This window comes from Amblyomma maculatum, chromosome 3, assembly GCF_055883805.1.
Source record: "Amblyomma maculatum isolate TAMU_Amacu chromosome 3, ASM5588380v1, whole genome shotgun sequence".
In the NCBI taxonomy this organism is placed as follows: Eukaryota; Metazoa; Arthropoda; class Arachnida; order Ixodida; family Ixodidae; genus Amblyomma; species Amblyomma maculatum.
This window is the reverse complement of record NC_139346.1, coordinates 128,882,501-128,900,531: the sequence shown is the minus strand read 5'-3', so window position 1 is coordinate 128,900,531 and position 18,031 is coordinate 128,882,501. Positions and strand designations below refer to the sequence as shown.

Sequence of the window (18,031 nt, the reverse complement as noted above, 5' to 3'; positions counted from 1 at the left end):
TTCTAGCATGCGGGTGACAGTAGCGATGACAATGTCGACGTAGTAAGTGACAGTGGTAATAAACGATAGCACATTTGTAGTTAGCCTAAAAAGCGATACTGATGATGGTGATCTAATTAGGGAAGACAATGACGATGCAGTTATTAAAAACAATCCTGTAAAGTGCCGTTTCCCATTTCTGCTCTTAAGCAGATTTGAGCCTAATCCTGTGATTTTTTTTTTATTGTAAGGTCAACCATAGGCTCCGGACAAATGTCTCCGGAATCTGTGGGCTCTAAATCTAGCACACTAAAACACGCATTGAAACGACTAATTGCGGGGTGGTCCTATGTTCAAACAAAGACGAAAAAACAACAGCAACAAAGAAGATTGCTGCAAAGGAAAATAAGCATATAGCGTGGAAATACGCAAGTGCCCGTGCGCTTACGTATGTTGTCGTGGGCAGCGCACAGGCGTAAATGAACAGAATCACGCAGCCGACGAAGATCTCCCGGTGTCGGCGAAGAACCAGCGGGTACTCATCGCAGAGGCCTGTGAGCATCGCCTCCAAACCGCCGAACTGCAAAGCAATGAAATATGTTCGCCCATCAGATTCTTGGACCCCGTGTGATATCACCTGACCTTATGTAAAAAACCTTAACTCGGGCAGGCGGCTTTTTATACGTGCTGTAGCATATTGTACTGCCCTCCGTAGTTTTGAAAGTAAATTGTATTAACTAAAAGACCTTCCAATGCTTTTAAGGCGAAGGAGGTATGATTGCGAAGTAAGGGATGTGGTTCACATGGAATATAGAAAACATTTTCCTGGTTAATGTTTAGAGTAGAGGGAATAGATGTATAATAGCTCTTGTCTGTTTTCTACCAGACCGGAACTACTGGAAATTTGGGCAACCTTTGAGAGCTGAGTATGATTAGTGATGTGACGTTATATAAAGGGGATGTCCTTAAGACACACAGAAGGCGCTTTGTGCGCCTTCCTTTCTCATTCGTAATTTCATAGATCCGCCAAAGCTGTGCCGTAATACGGTCCCACGGTAGAAAATGTGCCATGAAGGTAATAAAAACAGGAGCACTGACAGAAAAATTTAATTTCTTGCTAAGTTATGTTGTCCAAGAGGACCTAGCATCTGAAAGTACGGCATTTCATCATGCCGAAGTGCGAGTTTTAACCAACCACTTCCGTAACGGCCATCCCAACGTGACTGCATTTGCTAGGATAACTTTGTTGTGTTTCGTAGTCTGAACGGAGCGCGTGGGTACGAATGTGTAGCTTTTAAGGCGAAAGCCTTTAATGACTCATGCTGTCGTGGACAGAATGTGTCCCGCCTTTGCAGCTGCTCTGATTGGCTGAGGTTAGATGACGTCATGAGGCGTCGACCAATCACAGATCACCTCCACAGTATGTGCGAATGCGTGCTTTATATGGCCACATGCCAATCAATGACCAAATAATGAATTGTTTACTAATAATGCATTAATCAATAATTATAACCTATACATAATTCCCTGTTTAAGAATTATTTACCTAATATATAGTTATTTTATAATAAGTGCCAGTTGCGTAGCAGAATGCGGCTCTTAGTCGCGAAAGTCCCTCGTAATTTTTTTCCTTCCTCACCGCTGAATTAAATTACATTTTCTACAACTTCATAAATCCATTCAGAGGAAACCTAGCTATTTTCAGCGACGTATGGATGTTGCAAGCTAGGGCAATCCGGTTCAGAATCGGTCCACGTATGATTGCTCTATCCGAAGAAAAAATAAAACTACAAACAACTGTTCCTTGCTAAGCGAGGGTTATCAGAGGAGTGCCGGCTCAGTAAACAGGGATTCGTCCGTGATAACAATTACTAAGCGGCACTGCAGCCACATACCGTGCTATCCAACCCCAGCGTGATTAGCATGAGGAAGAAGAGAATGGACCAGAACACTGATCCTTTCATCGTTGCGATTGCTTCCGGATAGACAATGAAGACCAAACCGGGACCTGTAAGTAAGAACAGGCACCATCAGCATGTCACATTTGGGGCTGTATCAATCATATTGTGTGGCTGAGAAAGAGGACACCTTTTGTAAACAATCAGAGTAAAAGATCTCTGTTAGAGCCCAGAGGCTGACCAACCTGAGAGTTCTGACTGGAGCACTTGCAGACATCAGGCTTCCACCACATGTCTTAACTACGCTCAGTCGAAATGCTACCTTAATACGACTGCTTCTGGCTCTCGAGCTGCTCTTTTACAGCCGCAGATCAGCAGGCCATTTAGTGCATAATAAGACGAACATAATTATTTCCGTCCACGTAGAATCAGGTAAACAAGCTTGTGCCCATATTTATCACAACAATAAACTCACGGTGTATTTCCCGCTAACTTGCGCCATGCTATATATAACTTTTCCTCATTTGTTTTTTAAGGGGGGGGGGGGGGGGAGGGTAGCTTCCGGAGAGGGCTGGGAGAGATAATATACTCGCACAGATTATCAGCGCATGTAATCGTTACGTGTTTCTCGTTATGTTTTGATCATCTCCCGTAAAGCCACAGATGTTCTACATGCTTTCATTTGAATGATGAGAGGGCGAAGTTCCAGGTGAAACACTTTCGGCTGGCAAAACTTTTCTTAGTGCTGTAGAAGGGTCAGAGCAAGCCCAGCACGCATCGATAGTCAAGGTACATACAAACCAGTGTGCGCACGTGAGCGTGTTTTCATAAAGCATTCTTAAGTACGTGAGTGTGAGCGACAAGAAATTGCAGAAGAAAGTGATCAAAGCGACTGGAGGGAAAGGCGATATACTGCGGAATTAACGAAAGACCTCCATGCGTGCTTACTTTATGACTGCACACAGGCGCTCTGCTATCCCGTCGTCTGTTTTATGCATACTGGGTCGTTATTGCCGAGCGCCCTTCGGCTAAACTGGGCATAGGTGAGCGCGCTGTTGCTCATTCCGCGCATACAATACGTCACCCCCGCCTTGTTTTCAATTCCATGAATAAAAAAGGATTCTAAAATGTCTCAAATTATTTTTGCGCACTGCTATTTTTATATTTGTTTGCATCGTGGTGAAATCTTACGGTGCAGTGGCAAAGCGCTTACCGAATCAGCTCCGGTGGCTAAATTCTGCGCTTTCCAAATTGAAGCGTTTGGAGGTTGCAAACCTGGTTTGCTGAAAGAGCCTCTGACGGTGGTCCATCCCGCTTTTCTTCTTTCTTACACTCTGCTCATCTGATACTCAGGCGCCCGTGGCATGCACAGTTAATGCCTCGTAAAAAGCAATAGTTAAACCCCTACGTCTATGGTTGCAATTTTGTGTACGTCGCAATGCACGGGACGTTGTTGAGTCGAAGGCATCTGCGTGACATTGGAAGGTGTGCGGACGATGCAAACGAGTAAGAATAGTGGAGGTACCCAAGAAGGTGATGACCGTTACTCCCCCCCCCCCCCCCCCTCCCTGCTGCGGGCAAGCACAGTGTATTGAACAAACATGGAAGCGTCCTCAACGCAGGTGCTCTACGAGTTCATTTCATTGTTTCCTTGTGGCTCGATTAGGTATTACGGGCTGTTAGCCTAGAAAGATGAATTACCGATTTACCCCATTGTTGTAAGTGCTCTACGTAGCGTCTCCTTTTCTATTGTCCCGTGTCTGTTTGCAGCTGATAAGTTAAAAATCCAGCTGTTTCAATCTCAATGCACTGACACGAAAATTTGAAATTGCCTCGACATGTTCATTGCTACAGCTGATGTAGTTTAGACGCGGTTGCAAGGAATTCGAGAAACACAAAAAAGAACATCCGGTGGCCCTTATTAGGCAGCGTTCATCGGTGATGTAACGCGTCTTAGGGCGTCCGTGTCTGTGTAGCCGCATGCTGCAGAGGAGGCGGAGAAGGGCCCAATCAAGAAATTCGAAAACATTTCTAAGATTGTGTACAATTTGCAACAAGCTTGTGAAAGCAGGTGGAATGTAGAGTCAGTTTCTGCACGACCATTCACGCCACGTGATTTGAAGCAGGTCTCACAGCAGGACAGTCGCCCGCATGGCGGCCAGCCGAGGGCTATATGGTGAGGTGATCGCTTCAGAGGGTCGCGTGAGCTCTTAGCCATGCAGCTCTCAGCGTCTCTGGGCCGTGAACTTTTAGTCAGGGAAGCCGTCTTCACCGACGTTCCTTAGGCGTACTGAAAAGCATCGCATGGGGCGGAAGGCAATGCTGCTGGTGATACAGCCAGTCTTTGGATTGAGCTTTTTGCTGCCACGTGGAGTTGCTGCCAAAACGCTTCGTTGTCGATTTGGAGAAAATCAACGTTGTCTGTGTTTCTGGTCTCCGGTCTTTCATTTTTGTGATCACGTGACGGGCCAAAGAAACGAACGGTGGCATAAAAAAAAATCACGGCGGAAGCGCAGGTCCTTGTATCTGGGGTCTAGGCATTGAACTGCAGAGATACGGCGCGATGCCTAAAAGAGTGCAGACACAATGGCTTTTAGGTATACAGCGTTAAATGGGAAAACCGGGTTGTGAAAATGCCAATCTATCTCATTTTGCTCTTCGAGAGCCACGTCATTTCCAAACGAAAAGCCTAGTTATCTTTCTGATGGTCTGGTGTGATTCAAGCGTTAGGTTGCTAAAATGTCATTACCTTTTCTTTCATGATATTCTAACAATCTGAAGCTTCAATCATGTGTCACCAGCTATTAAAATAGCTATATATATATATATATATATATATATATATATATATATATATATATATATATTACTCGTTTTGGACTGACGCCAATGATCAAACTTTGTGTGTATGGTTTCAGAACAAATGTTACGAGAAACACCGAGACGCTGTTGCCTTCGACCTTTGCGGAGACCACTTAGATCTATGGTAGCCGAGATCCTATAGTAAAATGTATTCTGTTATCTGTATAATTATTTGTAAAAATGTTCGTTTCGCATATGAAATGTGTTAAGAGCCAGGAAGTAGCAGTGGTAGACGCAAGCTGTTTTCATTTTCGAATAACGTAACTCTACAGTGAGCCAAGATCTGCTTCATACACACGGTTAGTGAAGGTTTGCTACCAACAAATAGAGCGCTTACTACCCTTAACATTTTTCTCATCGAGATAAGGAAATTATAAGTAAAAGCCTTCACTCTACTGCTGAGAAATTCATTATACCTTCTGGAAGGGTTCTGTGTAAATGCACCGATTCCGCTCTCTTGGCTTTCGTTTCTTATTGGTTCAAAATTAATCTATGTTTTTTTTAGTGACCCTTTACAGTGAACTCATTTATATGCATATTTGTTATCTTTTAGATAACCGAGTTTATAATATAGTTTGATGTCTAAATGTGTGGCCAACATACTTGTAGGAATATGCCATCATCAAAGGGCACAACATCCACGTCAACAACGTATAATTTAGTTTCACGTGACTTTGTTCACTCACGATGGTTACGTGCTATCCTGGATTATGAGGGCTGAAGTATATACAGCCATCGCAAATAAGCTGGGGATTGTTCTTCGGCCGGCCATCTGATAACTTTTTTTTTTCAAGTGTGATGATGGCTGGAGCCTACGAAAGTGGCAGTGAGCAATACAAGGATGAGCAGCTAGCTATTGTCCTGTGTCTTGTTCGATGTTGTTGGAAATATGAACTGCTGTATAGCACTCTATCCCAGCAGGTGAACCCTAAATTGATCATCCTCTGACTACGAATTCCGACAGGATCCGTAGCAGCGCTTGCCATGGAAAAGCAGCTCACCGTCGGTGGCGACGTCCTCTATGTCTTTCTGAAGCACGTGTGCCATGTAGCCGAGCACGGAGAATATGACGAAGCCTGCCAGGAAGCTTGTGAGGCAGTTGATTATGCTTGTTACCAGAGCATCACTGTAAGAGAGACAGCGCCGAAGGGGTTTTCAGAATAATGAAAATCAGCTTTAGCATTTCAGTTTAACCGGTCCAAAAACGGTAAATGGATTTGAAATGAAGAAAAGTGCATTTCCTTCAGGGGATCTTTGTAGGGACCTTTGTCTAAAGTAAAATAAAAATATGGGTGCATAGCCGGATCAAATGAAGCTAAAACGGATCAGTACCACTTATTCAGTGTGAGAAAAGTGTTCAAGTAAAATGACAGCAATTGTTGTTAACAACGCAGCATTATTACATTGATTGTCATCGTGTCCATAAGAACAGTTAAGCGACGTTTCATGAGGAAGCTTTGAGGAAATGGTGTCTGATGGCGAAATTGCAGTCTCTTGCTGCCCTGTAAATCCTGGTGAGCATGTATGCACTGCCTTGAAATTATCATATTTGGAGAGAGCTGAGCAGGTGCTCTCGTTGTTTCTAACAATGCATATTTATTTGGTCCACAGCATGCTATCTGCACGTCAAATAAATTTAAACATCAAAACTAGAGTCATCGCACTGCTCTCTAATTAGACGCGGTCACCCCGAGCGAGCGGCCCAGTGTCTGGACTCGCTCCTGCTCTTGATTCCTGAGAATGTTGCACCCCTCTAGTTAATCAGCCGTCATTTTGAAAATATGTCTCCCTATTTAGGTATGGAGCATGCCGCGTTTACCGGCTTGGAAAGGTTACCTGCGTTTAGAAACTTCTTTAGATATTGGACGTTGGTCTCTGAACAATTCATTGCTAGTAGTCGCCGCAAATTTGGTTGTGAACTATTTCAAGAAAAATAAATAAAACGCCCCACAGCGTTTGCCTCGAAAACTAAGGTAACTGCCAGTATATTAAGATGTTATCTAAATTTTGAATAAAATATTTATTGAAATCTTTATTACGTAAATGTGCGCTAGCTAATGACGTAGGTAGGTCGCTAAATGTCACTCAGTGATTTTGTTTTGGTAGCAACAGCGCAGAGAGTGCTTGAGAACAGGTATTTTCCATGTTAGACTGAAACACGTGCAAGCCGAACGCAATAGATTTTCTTTAGGCACCCGGCGATATTTCCGAAACTAGGAGAGCTTGTGTAAATTGCACCAGTGTCACACGAAAGAAAGTCTTTACGCAGGCATAATCCAGACGCCAGGAGCTTCGTACACGTTGGTCTGTTAACGGGTGCCTTGTTACGTCGTACGTGTTCAGTGAGGTGGTGATTTGTTATCTTTAGTAATGGTAGGGCATAACTTCAGGCGATTTCCATTTAATTTTTATTATTTATGCGCATTATATTTCAAGATCATCATTATAAGACACCATTTATTCGTACGGCAGCTGTGGAATACTAAAAGATACTGTTGTTAAGATGTTGCTGGGAATGGTATAAGCTTCCGGTGCGTCGCAACAATTTGCTTTCCAAGTTTCTTCCTGTTCTTGCGACGGGCTGTTAAAACTGCCATAGAAATCCAATTCGCTGCACCTTTAAAAATGACTGTGTGGAGACAGGAGTGCTTTAAGGCAGTTTTATCAACATACATATCGATAGATACGGTATAAGCGTCCAAGGCGTAGCAAAACTTTGCCTTGCACTATTAACGAGTAATTTTAAAAACGACGGTGCCAATTTTTGATAATGAATAGCAAAATTCTGCAAAAAAAATGCGTGATTACAGCAATTGTTGTGGCGCAACTGTACAATATGCGAAACCCCTTTGCCGCAATTTGTCAAAACTTCTGGGTATGCCTAAGCATATTCTCACTTTGTCTTGAATCTGACTAGCAAGTCTACTAAAAGAAGAAACTAGAATTGAACGAACAATGGCGAGACATGGTGGTCTTGAATTCATTTATTATCTTCAGTCTACCGCATAATAACACAGAGAGTGGTGCTCAGGCCCTCTTTATAGCCCCGAGAAGAGATATCGGAAAAAAAGAGACCACATGGGTCTTGTACGCGTAGGTACGATTGTAACTGTGTATTTTGTAACGCACCGTGCGGTTAATAAAATAAATATATATAAACAACACGCAGAAGGTTGTGACTCTATCAGTGAAATCCCAAGTGATAGTAACTGTCAGGCTGTCGTATTTTGTTTTGTGGGAAGTAGCATGTAAAACTGGCAATCACTTGGCTTCTTACGCCTGATCTGATTTTGTCATTTACCCGGTTTACAAAGACATCTGTCGTCGATGTGGTCGATTGAATCTTATCGACAAAGTGCGCCTCGGCCAATTATACCACTCCACTAGCATGTTATATGCTTTGAGGCATCGCGCATCAATTCCTTCCTTGTTTATTGTTTATTCCTGCAAACCTTCAAGGTTAAAAGATGTCTCATGACGAATACGAGGCTGCTAAAATGAATTGACGAACAAACGCGAGTGTACAGGGAGATTAAAATAAAATGTTACTCTATAGGGGCTGATATCCCAGAACTCTCTTCTGTAGCGCCACGCACTGCACCAATTGAGGCGAGCCTCCTATATCTCGAAAATACCAATAGATATGTACCGAGTTTCTGACATAAGTTACGAAAATACAAGCCCCGACCTCTGGTAAAAAATTGCAGGACTATAGACGTCAAGTGATATGTCTGATACCTGCATAATCACGACCAGACAACAATGTTCAGAAAAAGACGTAAGTACGAAGCGACAAAACTCCTACCGGTAGCAGTTGTTGTGGAATTTGTTGTAGCTGGACAGTGCTAGCAATGTTCCGAATCCTGGTCCAAGGGAGAAAAATATTTGTGTAGCAGCGTCGATCCACACCTGCGAGGAAAACATGCATCAAAAAGGCAGCCTTACGAACTCCTGAAATGGTCATAGTGATCAAAACCCGTAGTTTTACCACTGGATAAGTGGATCCTAAGTAGTTCTACTTGTTCGATAATGCAATCTAGAGCGTCGATTGCGCTGCAAACGGTTTAAACGACTAAAGATTCTTGTAGCCGTCGTCTGTAGCAGTCGTGATACCTGTAGCTGGTGTTAGCTAAACAAATAGAATAAATGCATACAAATAACATCATCGGTGGAGAATACAGTGAAGTTAGGTCATAAAGGTTTGGCGCGTGCGGGTTTGTTGACACTATAGGTTACACTACCTGTCACCTCAAAGAGGCAGGTAATATCACGTGGCTTTTAATTTCCCTTGGTATCACGAATATAATTGCAGTTTTAAGGGAAAATTAAGCTTCATCAGTAATAAAAGCCATTTTTACTGAACGATACGCATAGATATTAGCAGAAATAATCTCGAAATCAGTTTGTACGCCTACGGAAATCTGTATAATGTTACTCTAATGGTTTCTTGAGAGCTGCTGGGGTTCAACCTTAGGTTCAACGTGTCGGTCCTTGCCCCAAAGAAATCTAATTCCTCAAATGCCCATGAAGGCTCCAATGTCCTCTCTAGATATTGAAATCAACCTTGACGGTAGCTTTAAGTACTTTGACGGGTCCTATGAACACATGGCCTCTCACGTCGCTGGATAGCAGCTTGTCCCATTGCGGGTAGAGGTAGTACTTGATGCCATCCAGCGAGCCATCCAACGTCACGCCCCGCAGCAGCAGAATAAGGAGCACCACGTACGGCATTGTCGCCGTCACCCACACGGCCTGCGAGAACACATCAGCAGTGTTTTTTTAAAGGGGGTGGGGGGAGACAGCCAGTACAAAACGACGGAGTTTATAGTGTTGCTGCGTGGTTTTCAGTTTGCATGCGTCGTAAGTTCACAGGTTCTGTCGTAGTCGAGTACAACTCAGGAACCAAAAAGCTTTTGCAGCTCGGACCTTGAGGCCCAGTAGGCCCTGGTCCAGACAGCTCGGGCAGCGGGGCGGTCAATAGCGTCCAGGAATAGGGTCTGCCACCCAGTGTCATAAACATCCCCACTTCCCCTTCCGAAATCATTTCAGTGCCACAGTAAATGTTTTTCTCCAACTCCTTGCCGCTCAAAGCACGTCTGTAACCAAGGAATTTAGTGCATCGGTTTGTCGTAAAGGCGTAAACCAAAACAACAAAAAAGAAGTAAATAAACAAAAATCCACGTTCTTCGGCGTTTACGGTGATCGCACAGTTTTACCTGAGTGGTCGCTTTCATTGGGGATGCTAGTTCGTCAATGAAGGCAGCCAGACTGCCCTCATTGTCCGGCGTTAGTAAACTCATATAACAAGATGAGATGCGTTGAATATTCTAATATTGTAGGAAGCGATCTGAGCGCAGGACAACGAAGTGCATCTTGAATTTCGTCTAGTACACACGTGATCGCTCGGTTTCATTGGTAGCAAGGTGAATAGTTCGGCATGCTGGAATTGCTTCATAATGTGTACTGTTGCGCAAAAATTGGTATGGTTTATACATAGCTGAAATAAGTGGACGCGCGAAAAAATGTGCTATCCCTTAACAGCGTGACTACTGACGTCGCTTAGGCGCTCGTGTAGGGGTGGCATGTAGTGCAAGAGATTAATATTTGAAGGTTAAATGTCAGAGATGAAACGTGAGTGGCGAAAAGTCCAACATCCATCAAGGTGATTCAGGGTGGGCGCTAAGTTGCACACGGCTTGGATATATGGGCGGGCCGTTGCTGTACTATGTTGACCAATACCAATCTCAAGGCAATACAAGCCCTGAATTATTGATTAATGTAATCTCGTGAAGTATTACTTTCGTCCTCAAAAGGGCGAGACACGCAAGAAAGACACACGTCAGCTTGTCATGTGTGCCTTCCCTGCGTGCCTTGCTCTTTTACGATATTCACCATCACCCGCTGTTGACTATATATGTCAAGTAATTAAACATTCCATGCCATTGACCTGTCATTATTCTCCTTTGCAGACATTTCTACAGCTACAGCTGTGAAATGACTGCTACGTGAGATAAGATGTGGCAAAAAATGGTGCAATTGGATGCTTGCATCTGCTACACGCACGCATGCACGCACACACGCACACACACACGCACACACACACAGGCGCGCACACACACACATACACACACACAGGCGCACACACAAACACACACACACACACAGGCGCACACACACACACACAGGCGCACACACACACACAGGCACACACACACACACACACACACACACACACACACACACACACACACACACACACACACACACACACACACACACACACACACACACACACACACACACACACACACACACACACACACACACACACACACACACACACACACACACACACACACACACACACACACACACACACACACACACACACACACACACACACACACACACACACACACACACACACACACACACACACACACACACACACACACACACACACACACACACACACACACACACACACACACACACACACACACACACACACACACACACACACACACACACACACACACACACACACACACACACACACACACACACACACACACACACACACACACACACACACACACACACACACACACACACACACACACACACACACACACACACACACACACACACACACACACACACACACACACACACACACACACACACACACACACACACACACACACACACACACACACACACACACACACACACACACACACACACACACACACACACACACACACACACACACACACACACACACACACACACACACACACACACACACACACACACACACACACACACACACACACACACACACACACACACACACACACACACACACACACACACACACACACACACACACACACACAGGCACGCACGAACGCAAGCACACACAAGATATATACGGGCGCACGGACTTGTAATTACACCACTGGACTCGGAAGCAAATCGTGCATCCTAGGCACGTCCCGATGCCGTGGTAAGCTATATCGCGTACATTTTATGGTGTCTTCGGCTGACGGCACTCGTGAAGTTTTCTGCACACTCATGCGCTACCACACGTTCGGCTGGTAGCCACTCATGCAGAGCCGCACGTTCGGCTGAGGCGAGTACGAGACGAGTGTGCGGTACGGTGACACCGTGGCGACCGACGGCGGAACATAGCGCAATCCCGTCGTCCAGTGCGCGCTAGCAGACGCTGCGCGCAGATGGCGTTGTCATCGTATCCGCATTCACTCTGCAGCGACCGATAACGAACTTCGATGAAGAGAACAAGAGAGGAAGCATTTCAGGTGGGCATAAAGTAAAAAAATGATGAACATGTTAGCAACTCGCTCTATACACCATTTGTACGAACGTAGGATAGCCTCCGAGACAGTCAAGGGTATCGGAGGCTACGGGGAAAAGTCGGCAAAAAGAACAACGGCACTCTCCGTTCTAGGCACTATACTCTCCATGTCTTCCACACATTCGGCTGGAGCACAAAGGGATGGCCTACTCGTGCAGTGTTTGACGTCAGTTCCGGCGCACCGGCGCGGAGGCAGTGCGCCTCAGCAGAAGACGTCATCAGACAGGACAAACCTTCCAGTACTATGTTATTTTTTGTTTCACGCCATGTCTTTCTATTACTGCGCTAGAATGTTAGTTGCTAATAACTTTCCTGTGTTATAGTTAACAGTTTTCCTGTATTATAAATGAGCCCTTTGTAAAGAATAACACAACCCGGAGCCGGAAAAGGGCGATATTATCTAGGTAATGTGAAGAGAATCGAAGTTCCCAAGTTTTACACATGCATCAGGAGGAAGCATCAATTTAATACCCGTTAAGACCTTTTTGCCTCATTAGAGCAGGTTAAGGACTTTAGTCTAGTGCTGATATGCAAGCCCTGGAGCCTTAATTGTTTGTGTTGGCATGGACGGTATGCAAAAATGCACTTAGATATTACCCCTTCGGACTATTTTTACGTCTGACTGACTCAATTGGCTCTAAGTATTTAACTAATTTATACACATCAACCATTTTGTCATTGCACACGTTTCCTTGACGCTCTACCCGGTGATACCATTAATTTTCCGATATACCAACTAGTTTCTCTGTTACAGCTCTGTTACAGCTCCGAAACCCGCCTATACAGCCATACAATGCTTACACTTTAATAAAGAAATAAAATACCAAGGAGAACGCCGGCGACCGCTCTTGCGAAATGGTGCCTTAGCGCATAGGTAGAGCCGGTTGAGCAGTGTCGCCACCTACCTGGGGTTTCAGCTACTGTATACCTAGACGCGAGGGCGGCGGGCGAACCGAATGGGGTCGTCCATACTGGACTGAATTTTTAGGGAGTTTGCTCTGTACTCTGGCAGCTGTCGCTCTTCACTCGCCTGTCGCCTCTACAACGCAGGTGCAAGCTCCCTTGAGATAGTCAAAGAAGTAACAAGGAAAAGGTAAGATAACAGTCTCAAATATAACGGCGAAAACATTCACACAATCTTCTGGCTACAGTGTTGATATTTACATGAGCAGAATGAACATACTATATTTACTATCTTCTAGTGCACTGGTTTGTTAGGCAGGATTACAAAGGACAAGAAAATGCGGCACCCGCTTCAAGAAGGACGCACGAAACTCTGAAAAGAATTAATCATAAAACAACCACTCAGCATACGAGGCGCGAAATGTAAGATAAAGAAGTCTCATCCTATACATCGGAGCGCCGGACCTGTTAATGAAGACGTACTGCTGCGAGATGAAATTGTTACATGAGCTGGCGAGAGCTCAAAAACAATATAATAGTTAAAAAGCTGCCCTAATCCAATGGAAGCAACACGTTCTGGGAGGCTCGTGGTCTTAGCATACCGATGCCTTTTGTTTGCTACGTGATAACCTCTGCGATACTTCAGCACGAGGGTAGGTACTACCAATGCATTCGATTAATGTTATAAATCTCTTGCATACAGGAGAGCAACATTATTGTTATATATGATCCAATAACATCATAACTTCAACAGTAATGATAGTTTAAGGTTCAATGGTAACCAATATTCTAATGTCATTCATTAGCTGTTATTTTAATGCTCATATGATACAACACATCATAAAAGTGCTGTATGTGCTGTAAGGTTGAAATCATGTTTATACCAGAACATTAAATGTATATTGCAGCCCATATAGAGTCTTCCCGTAAAGTAATGACGTTTGTCAACTAGCAGAACTTCTCAGCACGTATCTCCATGGGACTGTCACAGAATGGATGCACATACCTAAAATTTCATCTACGACTGTTAACTATTCACCGCTGACATGAGCGAAACGTTGGTGGGTAGTTCAAGCTGTAATGAGGTGATGGCATCCATTTGAAGGTGAATGCATGATCTAGCGGCATCTATTATTCTGCTTTAGAGATCGTAACTGTCAGCCTTATTGTCTCTTGTATATTGCAGACTGAAGGCATCTGGCACATATCCGGCTTTGCAGGGCAATTAAGTTTAATATTAAAAGAAATGCTGCATATTTTTGGTTGATATATTAAATTAGGTGAGGAAGAATTATTCAAATATCTGTTTCTAATATTCAGGAAGCAGAATGGAGAAAGGAAGCTAAGAACCTAGCAACAGAATTATCAGAAAAAGAAATAGAGCAGTGCTTTAACCTTTTGTTGAGTCATGGAGGAAAGCAAATGCAGCTCAGAGATCGAGAGGTTCTGTTCTTGAAAAGTTGTCGTTGGGAGTTCGATTTTGCTTCTTTAGAAAATACGAACAAGTGAGAGAATAGTAGTGGTATTGGGGCAAACAGCGAGAAAAGATCTAATTGAGAGGGGAAATGAATTTTTAGAATTAATTAAAAAATAAAGAGAATACGCGCATCAGACATTTTTCGTTTTTAGAGAAGGCTACCACACAGCACAGTCAGAAAGGAAGCGGGTTGGGATAATATAGGAGAGAAACGTAGAAAAAGGAGTGAAAGTCAGTCTTCCACAGATACCTTGAATGTAGTGACATTCGGGGTGTAACTGCAGGCACATCGCCCTGAGGAATAAGCGTGTTCTCACAGAAGCCGTGGCTGCGCACCGCAGCAAGTGTCGCTCGGCACCAGGTCTGGCAGAGCTCAGTTGAGATCAGTCTCAATACAGTATAAAGGTGCCTCGTGAGAAGGCATTGCATAATGGATGGGATTATATATAAAACGCAAATATCTCGTGATATACAATCACTGAACAAAATAGTCAGTTAAATCTGCTCAAAACGATGATAGGTGCGTGGAAGCAGTCATGTGACGGGGAAGGCCGTTCCATTCTGTACCGGTCAGGAAGAAAAAGGGAGGCAGCGAAAGTTCGAGCGCGTGGGAGCACAACTTGAAACGGGTGCCCAGTGCGGTGAGATATGCGGACTGCTGGCGCTATGCCTGGTGCTTGAGTAATGGAAGAAAAGAAGAATTTGTGATACAATTACAGGCTGGCGATGCGACATAGACTGAACAGCATCGACAATTCAGATTTCAATTTGAAAGAAGAAATTATATAGCGTCAAAATAGTACAGATAGTGAATAAATCTGGATGCGCGATTTTAGACAAACTCTAATGAGTCGATAAGATAAGATTGATGCGGGTTCCAAAGAGGCGACGCATGAACTTGAACCTAACAAGTGATTTGTGCGCAATGATTTTACATGGGCTGAGGCGCTGCGCAGATTAACGTTGAGATAGCCATGCCGTTTGAGAAATCGTGTCGCCCTATTTAATGTAGCGATGACATTCGTAACACGCGCTCGCTAAGGCAGATATGTTTAAAGGGTCACAACTAAGTATTTATAAGGTCGCAATGCATCTAAGTTGCGTATTAGAGATACTACAAAGAAAGTGTTCATTATGACGCAGAATGACATGCATTCACTACAGGCATTTAAGGTCATTAGCGAATTGCTGCACCATTATAGAATATTGTTAAGGTATATTTGTACAGCGGTTTGATCAGACGCGTTATTATTACTACGGTATATAAGCAGTCATCTTTAAACATGCGAGCTATCAAGGAAAGATTGTAAAATAAATTGCTAAAATATATTTAAAAAGGAGCAGACCAAGAACAGAGCCTTGGAGATATTAGAAGTTACTGGCAGGGAAAGTTATTGTTGACAAGTATCATTTTTCAACGATTTGTTAGACATTCCTCATTCCCAATTGCAACTTGGTGTTCAGGATTAGTAGTTGATTTTATTTTATTAGTAGATGTTAACAAGATACCGTATCGATGACTTTGACAAAATGTAGAAAGAAGGCATCAGTTTGAATGCTAGTCAAGATTCACATGCAGGTGACAAACGAAAAGTGCCAGCTGAGCTCCTCTAGAGAACCCTTTCCGGAAACCACGTTACAAGCGGCGAAAAAAAAAATATTGCAGTCTAGGATGGGTATGATTTGAGATGACATGTTAGACAGTCCTGAATGTTACGCTTGTTAGCGAGAATTTATTACCTGATTTGTATACTGGGAAGACCTTTCTCACTTTTCAATTATCTGGGATGTCTCCTGAAGAGGGTGACTGGGAGAATATTAAAAGCAAATATGCTGCAACCTCATATTGTTTACTTCTTGGTGTTTTATAGTTGATTTCGCCAGTGCCGGCTGATGATATTAGCTTAATGTGCTCGATTTTGGATAAAATGTTATTTAATGAAAAATTGATAGATGGAATAGATCAATAAATGCAGGTTGCTGGATGGAATTAAAAAGGCTTGTCAGGTTCTTCGCTCTAGAAGACGCAGAATTGAACTCATCAGCACATTCGGTATTAATGATCTGTTCATTTGATTAATTCGGGAGGCTGATAGACAAATCTAGACGAGAGTTTAGTACTTGCCAGAACTGTTCTGGATTAGCGAATAAAATAGTAGGGAGTGTAGAACGATACAGAGAACGTTTTGCTCTGGATGTCAGTCAGGTAAGTGTTCTGAGATTCGTAATAGGTTTCCCAATGATGTGAGCCACCTGAATAATTTTTTGCAGGTGGATTAAGACGCTTTTTCCTATTTTATAGTCTTTTATGTTGCTAGTAAATTATGTAGAAGTACTTGCTGAAGGGCTAGTTGGTGCACACTAAACAATAGAAACGGTGCAAGGAGACAATAACAGGAAAAAAAGAGGGATCGACAGAGCGCCTTATGTGCTCTTCCTATCCCTCTTATTTTCTTGTGATCGTCCCATTGTGCCGTTTCTATTGATTAGTAAACCATGACGTTTGTGTACTGACCCGAAGATAGGCTGTTAATTGCGACGAATTCAATATACACGCCTAAAATCTTGTTCAAAGTCGACCAGTTATTGTGGATTGAGAAATTCTGGCATGCAGCTTCAAAACATCCAAAATGAGAGCGCTTCTCGGCCAGTAGAAAAAGTTCTCACGCCATCAAAAACCTGTAAAAAGAGATAGCGCAGTCCTTAGTTGCACGAACTCAGCGCACGCACATTCGAGCACGCGGAGTAGAGCACATTTGACCACGGATTCATATCGCGGTGTCCACGACCACAGCGGCTAACTGACGTGGCCTCTTACTAATGACATAGAAAATGAACAGTAGGTTTCCTCGCTTTATTGCATGGAGAAACTTAATTCCCCCCAACAACAAGTGACTCGCTTGGCGCGAACATTAAAGAAGCTGAGCAAGCGGTGGAATCCCAAGTGCGAATCGAACTGCTGTCACATGCGTTCAAAATCACAGTATTATCCGGTTACTCCACTTGTGCAATGATGTGTGAGCCTCTATCTGGCGCTCTTATCCGTTGTTGTAAATATTATATTTTCCGCTTGGTGGTGCAGTCGATTTCCTACCCTGTACACTTTGCAGTTCGGTAACACGAGTGGCCCGTTCCACTCCTTATGTCTGTTTTTATTCTCTTAAAGCCTACTTACCATTTGCCCGATATTGCCGTGACTGCGTTTTGTCGTATCTCTTTCCTTCTGGTCGTGACTCTTTCCTCTCCGTAGAGCTCCTCTTATGAAGCCACATGTGTTATTAGGCTAAACACACCTGTGTCCGGTTTCAGTTTTCTTCCCAATAACGGCTCCCGCTGGAAAATTAATTGTTCCACGGTGGCTACTATGAACATAAGGAGCAGGTTATACTCGCCCCGTCGTTCGTGTACACCACTCTCAAATCTGCAGTCATACTGACGGCTCAGATGAATAAGCTCGAGCGGTGCAGTATTCTACAGCCGCAAAAAGTTGCTGACTGGGTGCGTGGTACAACTGGAAAACTGTGCTCCACA

The 18,031-nt window shown here is 43.7% G+C and overlaps 1 protein-coding gene across 1 annotated transcript in view; it reads right to left on the bottom strand.

Moving 5' to 3' along the window:
• The window catches only part of SerT (Serotonin transporter), an 81,129-nt gene that overhangs the window by 21,511 nt on the left and 41,587 nt on the right, over positions 1 to 18,031 (bottom strand). The window contains exons 5-9 of the mRNA XM_084596897.1: positions 9,357 to 9,491; positions 8,545 to 8,648; positions 5,741 to 5,865; positions 1,875 to 1,987; positions 428 to 559 (exon numbers count right to left, since the gene is read on the bottom strand). Coding sequence (XP_084453023.1) covers positions 428 to 559; positions 1,875 to 1,987; positions 5,741 to 5,865; positions 8,545 to 8,648; positions 9,357 to 9,491 — 609 coding nt within the window. The remainder of the gene's footprint in view (positions 1 to 427; positions 560 to 1,874; positions 1,988 to 5,740; positions 5,866 to 8,544; positions 8,649 to 9,356; positions 9,492 to 18,031) is intronic.